Raw genomic sequence first — 19,784 nt, 5'->3', positions numbered from 1 at the left:
AAATACTAAAATAACGGAAAGTTTGAAAATGCGCACTTCATTGACAACTACTGTATAAAGCGGATGGTATGCTATGACTGAAAGCTTTAGAACAAGCGAGTAAACATAATTGTTTCCAAAATTAAAAAGGAACCCCTCAGTTTAGTCAGAGACGATTCCCTTTGCCCCCCCTTCCCTTGGCCTTTAGGGAAGTCGGCGATATCTCATCCCTCAATGGCTTCCCACCAAGAAAATATGAATGTGTTACGACTGGGGCACACAAAACTGATAGGACCCAAATGCACGACTCCAGACAAAAGATGATTCAATAAAAAGGTTTTTACTGAGGTGTTAATCAAGGTAAGCCATTCACAAGGTAAGCCATTCACAGGGTTCAAAACGATCTGGTACTAAGCACAGGGAACACACAGAATATATACAAAAGCAAGGGACTCCACAGGAGCAAACAATAAGGGCGGGGCAGATAATCAGGTCAGTGGGCAAACAGGCAAGGTAGGAGTCGAACTACCTGAAATGAGAAGGGAAATGACGAAGTAAAACAGGAAATGGCAGACACGGAAATTGACAATAAAGACTCACAGAGAAAGAATACTAACAGATCTGCCGAGACACAACAGAATGTCTAGAAGGAGCACAACTTACCCCTGTTCTCTCTAGGAATTAATAATCTTTACATACAAATCAATGTATGGGCTCACCTGTTATTGTTGACATTTCACTTAGCTAAGGCTTTTATCCATGCAGGTACATTTACTTAACATTTGCGCCAAACCTTTGTAAGTGTTGGTGCAAAAGTTTCAAATAAGCTAAAACAGCTCCATTTCACCATTTTGGAAACAGAATAGCTAACAGGAATATATTTGTTCCACCCAAAAACCAATAAACCCCCAAAAAAATTAAATTGAATTATATAGTACAGTCAAGAACAGACACATGCTGCCCTTATGTGAGTAATTCAATTACATGTCACGCCTCTCCATCAATCTGAAGCGTAGTCTTTTAAAGGCATTTAAAGAATACAGTCTCCATTTCAACTCACATTCCTATCAACTCCTATCGAGTTTCGCAGCTGAATCTCTGCTGATATTGATCCCTGTTCTGCAGTGGGCAGAGGTTCGGATAAAAAAAGGTGGAGTGTTTCATTCCGCCTTGCTACAGCGAGGTGAATTACAGATGTAATCAATTTCATGCGACACGGCCAGGTTTTATGATGATGGGGAGGAAAATGGAGACTTGCAGTTTTATCTGAATGAACTATACATCATTATTACAATAAGGTCATTATGCTGTGGCTAAATGTGTCTGTTTATTATAATATTTAGAACTTGTAATGATTTACAGGGAAGAAAAAGCAAGGACAAAAGCAAAATGTTAGCATAAAAGTTGATTCCGCATTAAAGTTAAATAAAAATCCTACATTATAGATGTCTTTGAAAGTCTTTATGCCACTGCATAATGTGGCTCTAATGGCACATTTCCACTGCAGCGGGGTAGCCCCGTTTAAGCGTCCCTAAGCGTCCTCGCTCAGGCCTCGGGCTGCCTCGCTGGCCGTCCAGGGCCGTGGCGCATTTCCATTACAGTTTAGGACCTGGGGTAGCAACGCAGTGTAGGCGGGGCGATCGGCTTTTTTTTGGCCAATAAGATGAAGGAACGTCGTCACCTCCTCGGTCGACCACGGTGTGCTTTTCTTTGACGTTGCCATTTTTGTAGCTCCTCCGTTTACAAAAATGCTGTGTATAAAAATGCTGCAAGCTTGCTTCTAGATATATATGCGACGCTAGGGATGATCTCGCGCGCGATCTTGTGACGATTCTCTCTGACCAATCAGCAGTCGAGAGTGTTGACGTCACTAGTTCAGCCCTGGCCCTGGCGCGTATATCGCTATTCCAACCCAGTTTAGATTTAACCACGCCCACTTCCGCATTACGCAAGGATCGACGTAGCTCTACGCGATAGCGTCATAGACATGGCACACCCGCGAAATCTGAATCTGACAAGCAAAATACCGTCCTTATAAACGCTGCATAATATACAATATAATAGTGCTTCTTTGTCAATATGTCTGACGACCACACTTATGCAGTGCTGAGGTAATGTTAATTCATCATTTAATATTAATTCCTGATGAATATAAGAGGGATACATTAGCAAACATCTGTATATAGCCTATATATAATGTTTCGTTTTTTTGTTTGTCATGTAACATGTTAACGTTTATTTAATATTTTATAGACATTTATAATATGTTATAAATGTATATTTTAACATTAATAACATATTAACGTTTTGCCATGTAAAAATGAAATGTTGGGACATTTATAAAAATGTATTCCTTTACATAAAAGTGCTTTCCAGAGGTGTAAGAAGTGATAAGATCTTGTACTTGAGTAAAGGTACAAGACGAGATCATTCCGATCATGGCACATGTGTGTAAGTAACAAGTATGCTGTATAATCTGCAACAACTGTCAGGCGGTGTTATTGATTATCTTTGCAAAAGAGCCCCCACCAATATTGATTTTGAAAAATATCTTTTAATTGAAATATGGGAGCAAAAACAAAAGGGTAGAATTGATCATACCATATTATGTTATTATTGCAACTATTATTATTAATTATTATAATAATTATTAATTATTATATTGTGTTGTTTTGTTTATATATATATGTATGTGTGTTTGTACAAATTAATTAATATAAAGTGTATATATGTGAGTGTGTGTGTATAAATGAATGAATACATCTGTGTGTATAAATGAATAAATACACGTGTGAGTACATATAAGTGTGTGTTTATATATATATGTTTATAAATGAATAAATGTGTGTATATATATATAAGATAGTATCATTAAATAATGCTGTGTGTGTATAAATGAATGAATACATCTGTGTGTATAAATGAATAAATACATGTGTGAGTACATATAAGTGTGTGTTTATATATATATATATATATATATATATATATATATATATATATATATATATGTTTATAAATGAATAAATGTGTGTATATATATATATATATATATATATATATATATATATATATATATATAAAATAGTATCATTAAATAATGCTGTCAGATAAATGAAGTAGGCTACACAGTAATAGTCAAGGTTATATTCAATATTCTGCACATACACTAGCTGAGATGATAAAACACCAGTAATACAATCTCAGGACTCTGGATAGTTTACTTTCAGTCAACAAATCCTTTGGAAAGACAAAAAACAACTATTCAACAACTATTCAATATCCTGCTTTACACCGCGACCGCTATAACTGCCGAAGATGAAGTCTATGACGCTAAAGCTACGTTCTTGCGTAATGCGGAAGTGGGCGTGGTTAAATCTAAACTGGGTTGGAATAACGATAGACGCGGCCCTGGCCTGATAGAACCACGATTTTATGGGGCCGGAAAAAGAGGGAAAAAGTACCCGCTAGCCGGTGCTACGCTATATGGAAAGGCCACCAAAAACTGGCCTGGCCGCTTGAGGGCGATTAAGGACGCTTAAACGGGGCTACCCGCTGCAGTGGAAATGCGCCATAAATGGTCAGTAAGTAGAAATATGTTTGTAAATGTCTTATTTTCTGGGTGATAGTTATAATTTGTCTCACTTATACGATAGTCAAAGAAAGGTTAATTTCCGTTAGCCTGGCAGGTTTTCATTAAAACTGGATGACTTGACATTTTAAAACGTTGTTAAATGTTTAACCAGGATTTTGAATTAGAGCACAAGGTAACCGTAGCAACACAACACTTTTTCCTCTTCAGTAAAACCCCACTGGTGAAATGGACCTAACCACGACTAAAAACAGCCCCAAGCTAACGGTAACAAATAGATGAAGATTTTAACAGAGGAAGACATTTTACTGTGGTGAGAGACCTTCTGTCAAGATTCAAAAATAATATTATCTTTTGTAGAACTCATTAAAAAAGCAATTTATTACTCATTGGCAAACATGGATTAGATGTCCTACAGTGTTCTTAACATTAAATTCCATGACTCAGTCCAGCTCCATCAAATGTTCCTTAGGAAAACTCTAACGACCCACACTCACATTTGCTGTATTTAACTTTCTAAGAGATATTATGAGGCATTTTTGTTTAGCTTGCAGCCAAAAACAAATTGGGAGGCATTCACTGACCACCACAAGCCATCGTTAGCTTAGCCACCATAACCACACAGTTTTCCAGAAATGTTTTCTTGGCTTACGCATACTCCAACGCTGGTACAGTATATTATGAATGTCATTTTACTAGTAGCTAGTTAGCCAGCTAGGACACACATATCATACAAATAAGACCATGTTGTAAGCCAATATCAAGAGAGCCTTATCAACATATTGAAGTATCAATTGGGATTAGGTGAAACTATTATTAATACATTGCTGTCGACTGTTGACTGAAACTCCAACCCAGTCTAGTATCCAGAAACAGTTTTGTAGGTTTCTTTATGACTGTGTTAAAGCACAGTGCTTATACAACACTTTCGATTAAGCATTTTTTCCCCTATCTGCTTCACATCCATCTACCCTATTATCTATATATTTTTAAAAGGAACACTGGTATAACCAAAAACATTTGTTGTTTCTCTAACGCAAGCAGAGACTTGGCTTCGCTGATTTCCTCTGCGGTTGAACGCCTGCTGTGTGATGCTTATTATCCTTATCAATTCCCTTTAGAATGAGACATATGTTATGTCTTGGCTTGGAGCCAAGATTATGCTATCCATTTAAATTGGCACAGAGCCTTCAATGCTCTGGAGAGTTACGATATTACGTGACCTTGCATACAATTAAGCTGCCCTGGATTTAAAAGGTCAGGAAAGACTAAGGAGACACGAACCAGCGTGCACAGTACGATTTTGTTATTCAGCAATACCATAACATCTCTTTTCCCAGTGAAGAGATTATTTCTGCTCTGCGAGTGAACGCACAGTGGACGCGTAATAGCTTCACTTCATGCTTATTCATCATGTGTATGTGATTGTATGATCATATGCATAATATGATGAAAAACAATTTAAATGAGGCAAGAAATGGCTCATAAATAATGCATAACGGAAAGCTGTTTGATACCAACAATTGCAGCCTCACGTTAGGTATAATCTCTTTGCTTCGAGCTATTGTTTCCTCATTCAGGCTCCATGCAGGATGCTTTCCCAGGTATGGATCTCCACTCTCTGCAATACGCCAATCAAGGCATTACTTAAATCAGTTGGTAAGTGATTGTTTCCTTAGGAAGAAGGAGAAGAATATGCATCATCTCATAGACGGCCACAAATGTGATATCCTTCTTATGACCTCAACGACAAGTTAATGACATGTTTCTATCCAAAACCTTGGTAAAACAACAGATAAGGTGAAGTGTTTCTTTTGACAATGTTTGGCAACTAAACAATTCAAAAACAGTGATGAACAGTCAAATATTTTAGCTTTTTACATTTTAGCAAGCAATTTCTTATTGACTCATCAAACAGATAGAGTACCATCAGCTTTTATCTGCAGTTGTATTTCTGACCACCTGATTAATGTCCCATAAACCTATTCAATCTTTTCATTTACTGTCCGCTAACTCTAATACCATTGCCAATGCCATTTAGCTACTAAATGCTTTAATGTATTCACAAGTTATGCGCATAGTTATAACCAAATCTATCGACTGCAAACGCAGGACAAGATGCTGGCTGTACCGCAGGGGTGTCAAACTCAATTTCATCGCGGGCCACATCAGCATTATGGCTGCTCTCAAAGGGCCGGTTGTAACTGTAAGACTATATAAAAAATACATATATAAATATATATATAAAATAATGTATTATATTACTGCATTGGATTATTATCAGATAGGGTAACTTCATAATTAACTAAGTCTGAAAGCAGAAGTCTAGGGCAAATAATTATAAGTCTCTTCAGTGAGAATGTCACAAAATGATTTAAAAAAAACAACAAAAAAACATTTTGAAACAAATGTTACATTCTGAGAAAAGGGCACATTCTGAGACAAAAGGCATATTTAGATGAAATAAAGTCAAATTCTGAGAAAAAAGTCAAATTTGAGATGCATTGTGGGACATGTAGTTTATTGGCAACGTACTTCTGTTAATCATCATGTAACCGTATAATTAACATAATCATATTCTTTGCAAGCTCTTGTGGTGCCACAGAAAATGAAGTCAACGGCCGGATTTGGCCCCCGGGCCTTGAGTTTGACACCCCTGCTGTACCGTGTTTCTTGGGATAGTCATATAGGTTACACGTTGAAACTAAACTAAGCTGGCACAGCAATGACTAAAGCCACAGCCACATTGCAATGGCAATAGCCACAGAAAAAGCCGTAGCCTACCGTTCTACCCATGACCTTTACTTTCATATCAAAGAGTTACAACTACACTACTCTTTCACTGAGTTTAACACAAATAACACTGATTATTGCAGGTTTAAGATGAGAGCTGGAATAAGGATTGAACAACTATAATCTAAGCTAAGGTTAAGGTATAAGATCCAGGCTATAGTTAGCTTTAAATATGTTTTAACTGTAGCTAGGTGAGTAGCCATGCTCTATAATAAAAGGGCACACAACCCCCTGCATTGCCATTAAACATTGACACTGGACGTAAATTCTGAGATGCAGAATCGAACACAGTTCCAAGGAATAATGGGCTTCTTTTATAGCAATGATGATGAAAGGTGGTTGTAAAAACCTATAATGATAATGTTCTTCTTTGTTCATTTCCTATTAGTCCAGTACTAAAATGTGAAAAATATAGTCGGAGAATGTGTTTCAAATAGTTTGCATTCAGCCAACAGAATACAAAAACACTCAGAGTGCCTTTCCGCCAACATACAGTGGGGCAAAAAAGTATTTAGTCAGCCACCAATTGTGCAAGTTCTCCCACTTAAAAAGATGAGGCCTGTAATTTTCATCCTAAGTACACTTCAACTATGAGAGACAGAATGGGGGGAAAGAATCCAGGAAATCACATTGTAGGATCTTTAATGAATTAATTGGTAAATTCCTCGGTAAAATAAGTATTTGGTCACCTACAAACAGACAAGATTTCTGGCTCTCACAGACCTGTAACTTCTTCTTTAAGAGCCTCCTCTGTCCTCCACTTGTTAACTGTATTAATGGCACCTGTTTGAACTCGTTATCAGTATAAAAGACACCTGTCCACAACCTCAAACAGTCACACTCCAAACTCCACTGTGGCCAAGACCAAAGAGCTGTCAAAGGACACCAGAAACAAAATTGTAGACCTGCACCAGGCTGGGAAGACTGAATCTGCAATAGGTAAGCAGCTTGGTGTGAAGAAATCAACTGTGGGAGCAATTATTAGAAAATGGAAGACATACAAGACCACTGATAATCTCCCTCGATCTGGGACTCCACGCAAGATCTCACCCCGTGGGGTCAAAATGATCACAAGAACGGTGAGCAAAAATCCCAGAACCACACGGAGGGACCTAGTCAATGCTTTGGGGCTGTTTTTCTGCAAAGGGACCAGGACGACTGATACATGTAAAGGAAAGAATGAATGGGGCCATGTCTCGTGAGATTTTGAGTGACAACCTCTTTCCATCAGCAAGGGCATTGAAGATGAAACGTGGCTGGGTCTTTCAGCATGACAATGATCCCAAACACACCGCCCGGGCAACGAAGGAGAGGCTTCGTAAGGAGCATTTCAAGGTCCTGGAGTGGCACAGCCAATCTCCAGATCTCAACCTCATAGAAAATCTTTGGAGGGAGTTGAAAGTCCGTGTTGCCCAGCGACAGCCCCAAAACATCACTGCTCTAGAGGAGATCTGCATGGAGGAATGGGCCAAAATACCAGCAACAGTGTGTGAAAACCTTGTGAAGACTTACAGAAAACGTTTGACCTCTGTCATTGCCAACAAAGGGTATATAACAAAGTATTGAGATGAACCTTTGTTATTGACCAAATACTTATTTTCCACCATAATTTGCAAATAAATTCTTTAAAAATCAGACAATGTGATCTACTGGATTTGTTTTCTAATTTTGTCTCTCATAGTTGAGGTATACCTTGGATGAAAATTACAGGCCTCTCTCATCTTTTTAAGTGGGAGAACTTGCACAATTGGTGGCTGACTAAATACTTTTTTTCCCCGCTGTATAAACAGATAGTCATTATCTAAACTGACTTGCTGACAAAATCTGACAATGTTGTTGGTACATCTATTAGTCTCAATGTGTTAATATAATTCATCATAACCAGTGGCAACTCACTGCCTCGTGTCTCCCGGCTCTCTTTGACCCACTCAGTCACTTACAATCTCTCTCTCTCTCTCTCTCTCCCTCTCTCTCTCTCTCTCTCTCTCTCTGTTTCTCTCTCTCTCTCTGTCTTTCTCCACATAGCAGTTGCCATGGGAATGAGTGGATCACAGTGACCTAATTAGAAAGCCATGCAATGATGAAATATGCATAACAGGCCATTTAGTGCCACACAGTAGGGACAGCAGGTCAGAGCTAGCATTAGCATGAGGACAACCTAAAACAGCGGGTTGGAACCGGTCCTCTGATTTGGGAGAGGGAAGATGTTTTGTTCAACCGTCAGTCACAGAGAGGCTCACTGGGAAGATTAGCAATGGATTCTGTGAGGAAAGCGTGTGGAAAGAGATGAGAGGGAGGGTATGGCATGAAGGAGACACTGTAGAAAGATCAAGAGAATATGGAGGGGAAAATGTGCAGTGGGAGAGTTTATGCAATTGGATGTGAGGTTTAAGGTAAAGCAGAGCAGAAATGCACTAAATCCCTGTTGAGCCACACTTCACTGTATTCAACAGGAAGTAGGGATTCCACTTCCTTTTACTTTAAGCCACTCAATGTATAACATAAATGTCCTGGTAAGCCATTTTTAGGAATTCAACATCTTCAAAGTAAGTTATTTTGGAACTAAAACTCCTTCTTTTAGTGTGCTTGAAATTAAAATCATAAATTATTTTCATTTAACAAAGAGAAAAAATAAAGACTTGATGATATTATTCCTGATACTGGATATTATTGAGGCCTTATTGATGTTCTTCCAATGCAGCTACAGTATTTAAATAGAATGAAACTCTATCTATGGAAGAGATTTATTTTTCATTTTCAAGGACGGTTCCTCTGTGCTGCACGAGGATGAGTTTTTCTCTGAGGGTACAAGTCACATAATCACAATTAGCTGGTGCAAAGACAGATAACCCACAAGAGACAAAAGTGTGTTCTTTAAACTTTTTCCGTGAGTGTCTTAACACGACTTTTCATAGTGTGGAAAACGCAGACAATAGATGACAGTGGAAAGAAATGCGCAAGTCTTAAGGCAGATAACGCCTCTGAAGAACCATTCGGACAGCAAAGAAAAAAGTTTCCTAAATTAAAATCTCCAGACTTGTATCAGGGTTGAAAACATAACTGATGAAAGAAATCAAAGAATGCAGACGGGAAAGATTTGAATATGAAGTAAGTCTGGATATTACAGTTTAGGGGTGAATCATTTTTCATCTTGCATAAAATCAGTCCATGATCTTATCCCTTATGGCTATACCTGGTGCAGAGGCTAAGCACAGACTTTGAAAGTGCCCAATTAATGATTTTTATTTAATTAAATGTGAAGAATGATGAATAATTTGTGTAATAATGATACTAGCAAATGGATAGACGATGATTCTTGAGATCGAGGCAACCAGCTGGGTATGTGTGTGCATGTTAGGGATATGTCTCCTCACTCAAAAGCGTCATTAACCCTGAGGCCCAAAGCACAAGAGAAGGGTAACTCCCAGCTGTGACTCAGTGTTTACTGAGTAAATGTGAAGCCTTGCAGAGCTGAACACTGAGCAAAACACTCAAGGAAAAAGAAACCAAATCTAAAAAAAAATATCTGTACAGCGGTGATTAACACCTTTCAATATTTAAATCGGGAACATGTTAACACAATCACAAATCTCATTTGTTATTTATCACTTTTCCAATATTTCATATACTGCTTCCCACATCTAAAGTTATTTTTATTTTTGTTGTTTTGTTGTGGTTGAGTGAAAACAAATCAGAGATGCCTGTTTATGTACTTAATTTTTTTTTAAAGGATCCAAGGAAAGCAATGATTTCGTAAACACTGTTTGCTGAAGCTTTCTCAATCAGAAGCCATCCAGCTGATTTAGAATAGAATAGAATATAATCGTTTAATGTCATTATACATGTACAATGAGATAAATAAATGCTTTTCCCTTTCAAGGGTGCCATCAAAACAAAAAAAACATCACAAGACAACAAATACATGCAGCATACATACTTAGGAATAAGGAATAATGTGCAGTAATTATTTCCAGTAGTATAAACATAAAATCTATAATGTAGTAAATAATAATAGTAGGTATGTATTTATAATAATAATAATTGTGATGTATATGTATATATGTGCAGAGTCACATTTACTTCACATGCAGGATGATTAAGAGGTATGACTTTCAAGTGTTAAGAGCAATGATGGCTCTTGGGAAAAGGTATAACTACCTCATACACAACATCTCTTCAAAATTGCAAATAGAAAGGTAGATTTACTTTAATCAACCACTGTAATACAGTAGGAACACATCCATGTGGATTCTTTGTAGTGCTAATAGTGAGAACAAACCACACCTGAATGTAGACACGAGGGTGGAATTTCACATCTGCAGGGCACATCACCTTTACTGTACGTCAAAGATGAGTCTGACTCTCTCACCTCCCCTTGATATTACGTAAGACAGACTCTTTAAACACAGGAGGTGTTAAAGTTGATTCTATGTGACAAGCTCTTTTTCGGGAACCAAAATGCCCTTAACCTGAATTTTACCTGTGTTGCATGTGTAGAGGGTGTCACACAAATCTAGTGGTTACTATAAAAGAAGCAGTTTGAACACAATTTCTGGATTGCTTATAGTCAAATGATTGCATCCGTTTGAAAGGGACGTAATTGTATTGCTCAGGGAAAGGTCATGTTCATACGAGAAACACGCAATTTTCAATCAACATAGAAATAATCAGGAGCTATAACGGCCCGTCCACACAGCAGCTTTAAAAAAATCTTCCAACGCTACTCTGCCCATTGACTTTGAATGGGGTGACGTCACTTTGCCTCGCTTTTCGCCGAACTGCATTGTGGGGAAGCAAAGCCAAGATTTCCAGGATTTCCAGGATTTTCAGGATTCAAAAGTTGAGCAATGTTCAACTTTTGAAGCTGAGGTGGAAGCGTCAGCCAATCAAATCCCGTTTATGCAAATCTGACAGTACAAGCGCTAGCCAATCAAACCGCGTGTAAACTGGGAGAGACAGACCGCAGAAATTACGGTAGCAAATCACCCGGTTCTTTACGACCAGTAACTATTTACCGGGATACAAACCGGAGGAACCAGGCATGGAGGGAGTTGGCAGAGACAGTGGGTGAAACTGGTAGGTTTTCGCCTCTTTGGGGATTTTATATCCAGTTTACTTCGTTTAAACATTGCTATTGCTTTGTATGTCGGGGGCGGGAGATTCATGTGATTGGTTGTTGGTCGCGTTGCTCGCAAAAAATCCCCAAGCTTTCAGACACGCCCAGCTCCAAGATTTTCAAGATCTTTTTAAAGCTGCTGTGTGGACGGGCCGTAACCCCTGTATTACATTACACACTGTCATTCTTCCCCACTCTAACTTCCAAAGGAAACACATCAAAACAGCTCTAATATAAAGAATGGTGGTGCCATGACGCATAGCGCTAACATTGGATTCAGATGGAAAGATGCTTTCAAAAGATAAACAATGGTGTCCTTGACTTACCTCGATCGCTGTCGTACAGGTAGGCGAACTTGTCCCACTTGTAGTACTCGATAAGGCTGAGGAGGGGCCCTTTGATATCGGGTCTCATCTGGATGATAAACTGCTGATTCCCATCCAGAGGGAAGCTGGGCGTAATGAAGGACACATGGAGCGTCCCACAAAATGACGTGATGGTGTTGACAGACTTCTTGTCGTAGAATCCGAAGATGGCGTACACTCCTCTTGAGAACTGTGAACAGACTGAAGCAGAGGAAACAGGATTGTTAAGGTGGGTTGCTTGAGATTTAGTCAGAACTATCACCATTTTCCATTCTGAAACAAACTCTTGATACATTTATTTGTGAAGCTTTTACAGCTTTTTTGCAATAATGCATTCATCAAAGACACTCATGACAAACCTTTATAGCACATTAGCGCTAAACAACTATTCAGGGTTGCCACTTTCTTTTCTTCAGGCTGATTAATAGATAGCTTTCCATAAGCTCTGCCAAGGGAGTGCTTGTATTCAACAGTAAAAGGTTCTCTGTACGCTTGTCACTCTGTGCAACTGTTATGAGTTGCCCTATGACCTTTTTCGATACAGTGGGAATAAGCGATGTAGAGTATGTCAAGCATTCACCTTAACCGCACATCAATTCTTTATATGGGATTTCCATCGATGCTGGACCATGATACGCTGTAATGGACGCTGTAATGGCTTATGTTTGATTTCTTCTCAGGCAAAAAAACATTTCAGGCCTCTCCTATGGAAATAAATGACAGGGCAGATACAGCGTGCAGCTGCACCATCACCTATAGGCATTATATGTGTCAAGGGCAGCTCATATACCATATTTAATACACATTCTTTGGAGGCCATTAGACTTAAGTGATCACTTTTGTTAGGATCCTTTTAAGGTATGCAACCAGCATTTATGTTGGCGCTTTGTGTTTGCATCAGACTTTTTGCATTACAATCCACATCTTGTTGACTCTGCACAATCACCTCTGTTCAATAATGTATGACCCCTTCTCAGTTACATAGAGTACAATACATTTGCTGGCCTCAAACGTTCATTATGCACAGGGCAGAAAAGGGCTATGTGCACTCAAGATAAACATGAATACTGAACGTCTCAGTAATCCTGAGGTTGCAGGTTGTTTCTCAAACCTTGCACCAGGGTCAGCAGATTGGCATGTTGCTTGTAAATGTGTATTGATGAAATGTGAGCTAATCAGGGTTATTGATTTGGACATATGTGTCCTCCAATGTAATTAATCTAATGAGTCATTTCCTTTTGCCCAATATAACTGGGATGACTTGCTGACAAAGGGAACTGGAGTCCTCCATATATCATATATTAGCTAGCTTGGCGTAAGTACTGCATGCACTCTGCCTCTTCTGTTATGACCATGGCAACTATCATTGATCAATCAATATAAAGAGGGAATGCTGTGGTCTTAGCAACATGGAAATGAGAGAATGTGAACAACAGATTCAAATGGAAGCTTTGTTCTACAGATTTCTATTTTAAAATGATAGGTTTTGAAAAGGACTATTCATTTGTGTACACAGTGAATACTCTTAACAGCTATTTTTCCGTCCTGTTAAGCACCGATCTGCTTCGTTAGTGGAGTTGTGGGCAACACAAACAGCAGCTTATTAAAATGCATCTCTGACAAATGTACCCAGGACTCTGCAGTATTGTGTCTTAGTCTTTTAACCAACTGTGTTCCTGCTAAACAAGACAGACTGACTTGGACCACGAAGAACTTAAATCAAACTCAAACCACCAATTCCATCCGTCTCCAATAGAGGGGTGAAGTTGGAGGATTTATTTCAGACAAACATGGTTCCTTAAGTAAAGTGAAATGTATGACAGTGACTGACAGTGCATGTCAATGGCTTTGATACAAAAGACAAGCAACTGATTACAACATATCTGGTTACTTAATAAGAAGTATAATACAACAAATAAATACTAAAGAATAAAACAAATGTATCTGCACTATAAATCAATTGACTTTCAGATTAGTTACATAAATGGTTACATTTTAGATTAATTTTGTTAGCAGCACCATGTCGAGGTATTTTTATTTCACCACATCTCCATCGCAACGGGGGCTGAGAATTATGGGTATTGTAGTATTTGAAGCCATTTGCCCATCCGAGGTACTGGAATTGGAGAAGTTGAACATCAAGATGTCAGCTTAAACATGATATTCACCAATCAATTTGAATGAAATAAATTAAGTTTAATGTTATAATGAAACATGTATTAACTATTGCTTGTTAATGTGTACTTGGCTGGCAGCCATACTTAATGTAGCAATTATTGGCAAGTGAGCCAAAATACAAATGAGGATGCTGTTTGTGAACAAATACAAATGTTGTGATACAGCGATAGCGTTATGTATTCACGTCAAAATCAGATGTTGTTCTTATAGACTTGGTATTCAAGCCCTTGAGCCCATTGTCAAAAAGCAGCTTCTCTATCCTTGAGTATACTTCAACTCTCACTGTATTTCATCGCCCGGAGTCCAAAACAAATGCGGAGCCCATCTATAATTGGTCAAAAGAAATGGGGGCAAGGCCAGCTTTCATCCACTGCCAGTGTCTTTGTGCTGCCAAAATCTTTACCGTTCCATCAACTCAAGCAATTAAATGTTCATCACAGCAGTCTGGGACAAACCGTTAACGGCAGTCCGATAACCTCCATCAGTCTGTGGCACCGTTCCTAATCTTTTTAGCAGCAGACCGTGGCTGGGGATGAGACCACGGAGAGATCAGAGCTCACTAATCTAATTTCACTTTTGTCTAACCGGGAGCTAATAGAACACAAAGCGTGTCGTTCATTTAACCGTCCCAATCTAACTGGAAAATTATTTTGTACAGATCAGTGAGGAGGAGGAAACATTTCTCAGAGGATACATGTAGAACAAGTCGGGGCATAAATACATTTTTCAGTAGTTTTTAGGAAAGATTTTCCTTGGAATACTGCCAACCTAATAGGAATTACATTAATCCCAATTCAATCTTCATTCTTTTTTTTATTTTGTAACTTCAACCGACCAAAACACTTGTTTGTCTTTTTCACAGTATGCTTTGGGGAGATAAGAAGATATCTTTACAATTAATTGACGAGATAGTTATTCATTAGGCTTCCATGGTCATCCATAGGGTCATTCTTAGTATGCCAATGTATAATATGCAACTATACACACATATGTATAATCAAACAAACAGCTAGACATGTATTCTATGACTACAGAGATAATCCTACAGCTTCATCTGTCAGTTAGCTATTAAACACCAATAACTTTAATAATTATATATTGTTGAAGTTCAAACGACTAACCAGTGTATAAACTAGTTAGCTTTTCGTTAGAACTCAACCAACTGCAACAACAACATACTGCTTACATGTGAATGTGTCATCAACCAAAAACATGTAATAACACAAAGAGGTGCCCTTACTGTGGTTTGGTACATATGCTGATAATACTGTACTTTCCATGAAGTTATTTTGCCATGTTTATTGGATAATGTCAATTCAAGAGAAATATTCTAACACTCCCTCCCCCACTGACTCTGTAAGAAGCCATTTTCAATTAGTGATTTTCCCCGGTTCAAATCAGTTTGCTTTCATTGATTTTCAGACGATGAAAAGTGTCTCTGTCTACACAAAGCTGATGGACTACGTATAAAGTCTGTTCACTCCAATGGAATATTTTATATGCACATTCTTGATTTCACAATAGACTTGAAATCCTCCTGTGTTCTCCAGCATTACCTACAGATGGAACAGGAGTTCACGTGAGTTCATGTCATATTCTGTGTTGCACTACATGACAGTGATGGGACTTGTATGCCGTGCGAAGCTCCCATCGTTACAAAGGAAAACATCCTTTCTTGTCTTGGCATCAAAGAACAGAAATAATATATTCCAGCACACCTCACTGCAGCCCCCTGAAGCTAACAGAGCTGTAAAGTTTACTCCTGTCCATGTGCCACATCCGTCCATTGTCATGTTTCTAAAGCTTCCTTAGCTGGCTCTCTTTCGCTGGTGCGCTTGCTGAGTTTGCCCGGGATTAAAACTCTCTGAGCTCATGCTTAGAGACTGGATTGCCCCATGACTGTGCAGCAGCTTATGCCAAAGCGAACAGTTTGACAACATGTTACTTTATTACCAAATATGGTAATTCACATCCAGAAGCACCATTCGTTTCTCCATGCAGAGGCCGTTAAGAGGGGATTTTGCTGAATCTGAAATGTGACGGGATAAGGAAGAACAAGTCTTTTTTTGTAATTGGAAAGACATATGTGGGCCTGTAAAAAAGAGAATGTATGAATGTTTAATTAAGGAAGACATGCCATAAACAGCAACGTTTAGAAACATAGTGGAAAAAGCCATTAAGCCTCCGTCCCATTTGACCGCGTTTCAATTAAACCAGGGAACATATACGCAACAAATGAAAACTCCAAACACAGAATAAATGACACTGACTGAGTACAATTTTTTTTTTTTATATTGTTGATAAGGTCACCTTAATTTCTCACCATGACCAACATGTTAAAACAAATCCCATTATTGCCCACTGCTGTTTCTGTACAAACTCAGTTTCCCCTCTTTCAAAATGATAATATAAAAAAAGGAATTCAGTTCTCACCTATTTGGGAACGTAAGATAAACACACTGTCTACTCGGGGACTTGCAATCCTGACATTGTAGTTACAGACAATAGGGAATTGCCCACAATATACGCATGTACACTTGCATGTTTGGTTGTTGGTGTTTAAGCTCATTGGTCTAATGTTCCCTTGAAAATGTTTAATTCTGTATGTTTGAACAAACAATTCCTTTCCTTTTGTGTGTTAAATAGGTTTATGTGGAGTCCAATGGAGGCATATGCGCCAACATGGAAGGAATTGTCTGAGGTTAAACTGTTTGTCTGATTGAAAGGAAATCAATTAAGTTGCCATAGTAAAGTTTTGGGACTTTCAGATTGTTTTGTTTTCAAAAATATATTTCTATCTCTATTTGATTGAGTGATTAGGGGTAGCTTTAAAAGGCAAGCGTTTCACTTTCAAAATCCAACTAGCTTAAACTGTGTCAGAAGATGTGCAAAAAGGTACTTTTTACACACAGAGAAAGTCAACATTTCTCATCGATATGTTTAAAGCCCAGATGTAATTATCAGACTAGAAGAATAAATGTATCTCTCAAATCTTGATTTTGCAATTTACATATTTATTAATTGGTTCATTACTTTTTTCAGATTATTTATTTATGAGCCTGGTTTATTTATGAATTGAGTTAAATCAATGTTTAATCAAGTCATCATGTTGAGAAGAGTAATTAAGCAAAGATAGCCTAGAACAAAGCAACACTGCAATATTTGTTGTATTTAGTTATTGTCTATACTAAAATAAATACAAGTATGTTATGCTCAGTGCATGACAGTTAACACATCTTTTATCCACAAATGTAAAATGTTTGCAGTAATAGAAATCTTTTTTCTTGTCCTGTCTTAGGTTTTATAGAATCATTTAGTCCCTATAGCATATGTAAATGTTTTGTTCCACAGATGTATAAGCACTTGTCAGGCACCATGTGGTCTTGATCACCTCGTTATCACCACAGTGGGTTAAATGTGTCGCAGCAGTAACTCTGGTTCAGTGTTTCACCTTCCGAGGAGAAAGGGCACCCTGTAATATATATTTAGACGTCCCAATTAACTGACCTCATTTTCACCACCGTGGCACTGAAGGCATCTCCAACACTGTTTACATTGCTGCTCTGTCACTGATCAAAGATAAAATGTGAATACATTACCTGCTAATAAGACATCCACATTTAGCTGACATCAAATAAGCCTGAAGATCTAAAGATGATCTTAAGACATTAGCTATTTAATTAAGAAATTGTTTTAAAAAATAACCATTATAAAGTCAAGACAAATAGGATTTTTTTTTCAAGTTAGAGAGATATGTGTTTCAAGTTTTTGGACGGAGTGGCGCAGTGGGCTATGCGTTGATCATCAGATCAAGGGTGGCGTTGGGGAACTCCAGTTTGAAACCCGCTCCCGCCGCCACTGCGTCAGGCCGTTGTGTCCTTGGGCAATACACTTCACCTAAATGTGTTCCTGTGGGTACTGTCTACAGTACATGACCGTTACATGTATGATATGTGTGTAATGTGTACTTGTAAAGCGCATTGATAACTTCGAGGTGTGAAGATAGGCGGAGTGGCGCAGTGGGCTGTGCGTTGATCATCAGATCAAGGGGGCGTTGGGGAACACCAGCTCGAAACCCGCCCCCGCTGCCGCTGCGTCTGTAAAGGCGTCGTGTCCTTGGGCAAGACACTTCACCTGAATTTGCTCCTGTGGGTATTGTCCACAGTACATGACCGTTACATGTGTGTATGTGTATTTGTAAAGCACTTTGAGCATCTGGAAAAGCGCTATAATAAATGTAAAGAATTATTAAGAGTGGACAACACTATCTGATATTTAATTGAAGACCAACAAAGAACCAGTGCATTACCAAAAAGATGAATCGGTTAAACACACACACACACACACACACACACACACACACACACACACACAGCGTCACTGTGGTGATGATCATCAGCAGTTCAGTCACAGCTAACAGAAGTGACTGTTAGATATCTCACCCTCTCCAACACTCCTGTTCTCACCAAGGAGAAAAATGCCTCTGGGCTTTTTATGTAAAACTGATTTGTCACCAGTTGGCGATGCGGCTTGAAGCCACCACCTCTTCTGTCAGAGCAACGTGAGCACATATGTCACTGATTTAGTTGCATGGTCTGATTTTGACCTTGTATAACTCCAAATGAACCGGACAAAGTGTGGGGTTTTTGAGTGCCTTCTGAAATTAGCCATATGACATATTTTGCAGATTAACATTGCCATACTTCTTCTGTCTTTGATGCTAAATTAGCATATATGACATGTTTTGTTGTAAAATGCAAATCCTGTGACAGGACAGTTATTTTTAGGCCTGATCAAAATACATCAACAACAACTCTCACTCTGTCCACCAAGTATGTTGGCTGCTGCCATTAGCTTGATAGCTTAGCTTAGCATCAAGTCTGGCTCCGTCCAAATTAAATAAAATCAGCCTACCTCTTCGGAACCTCCTAAGCTGACATAAATGCATGAGAACTTCCTGTTTCATCAAATCCATTGTGGACCAGATATTCCTAAAATAAATGTATTTGTTTGTTCCTAATCCTATACAACAGACACATTTGAATCATTACGACAAACCATTGTGGACTTTTAAGTCCTTTCAAAGTCCTCTGTCCTGAAGCAAGGGCAACATAACTATTAAATCAAAGATAATTGCCATTTTTCTCCTGTAATATCTGACTCTTTCTTTATGACATATCTGCTTTCACCCAAAACAGAGATGGCTCTAATTTGATCCTCTGACTCAAAACTTAATTAATAATTATAATAATATTTTGTCTTCTATTCTGGTCTCAATTAATACACCGTTTAGCCCTCAGCTAAATTCCTATTCACACCATTCCCACTGGTTCTCTTTAGGTGAAAAGTATTATAAAATACTTGATGTGATTCACAAGGCTGGAACCTGCAACACTTAAGGAAAGCGAAATACGTAAGATTATATATGGAGCGTAGGCAGTGTTTCATAACTTCTGAGAGCTTTGTCTGTAGCCCATAACAACATGATGTGGTTTCATTCCCTCTGACTGTTGCCAGGGTAACATATTTCAGCTCTTTCTACACTGCAGGAAATATTCAGTTCGGCATGTCATTTCATGTAGAGCATGCACAACTCCAGCCGTTTTGACTCTCAACACATTTTCTACATTATAATATGTATGTTTATGTATTATGATGTATTTTAATATAAACGTGTGATGTATTATACTTTTGTGTTTGTTTGCATTTAATGTGGAACCCAGGAAGTATAAGTATGGGGATCCTAATCAAATCCTAAATC

At 38.4% G+C, this 19,784-nt stretch overlaps 1 protein-coding gene across 6 annotated transcripts in view; it reads right to left on the bottom strand.

The window, feature by feature from the left end:
• The window catches only part of gria2b (glutamate receptor, ionotropic, AMPA 2b), a 53,346-nt gene that overhangs the window by 17,337 nt on the left and 16,225 nt on the right, over positions 1-19,784 (bottom strand). For all 6 annotated transcript variants that reach the window (XR_013806864.1, XR_013806865.1, XM_079673109.1 and 3 more), the window contains exon 3: positions 11,807-12,046. Coding sequence is in view for 4 of the 6 variants with exons in the window: in XM_079673109.1 (XP_079529235.1) it covers positions 11,807-12,046 (240 nt within the window). In the remaining 2 variants the exon portion in view is untranslated. The remainder of the gene's footprint in view (positions 1-11,806; positions 12,047-19,784) is intronic.

This window comes from Notothenia rossii, assembly GCF_949606895.1.
Source record: "Notothenia rossii genome assembly, chromosome: 3".
Classification (NCBI taxonomy): domain Eukaryota; kingdom Metazoa; phylum Chordata; class Actinopteri; order Perciformes; family Nototheniidae; genus Notothenia; species Notothenia rossii.
Note: the sequence above shows the minus strand (reverse complement) of the source record. Positions and strands in the feature narration are given on the sequence as shown.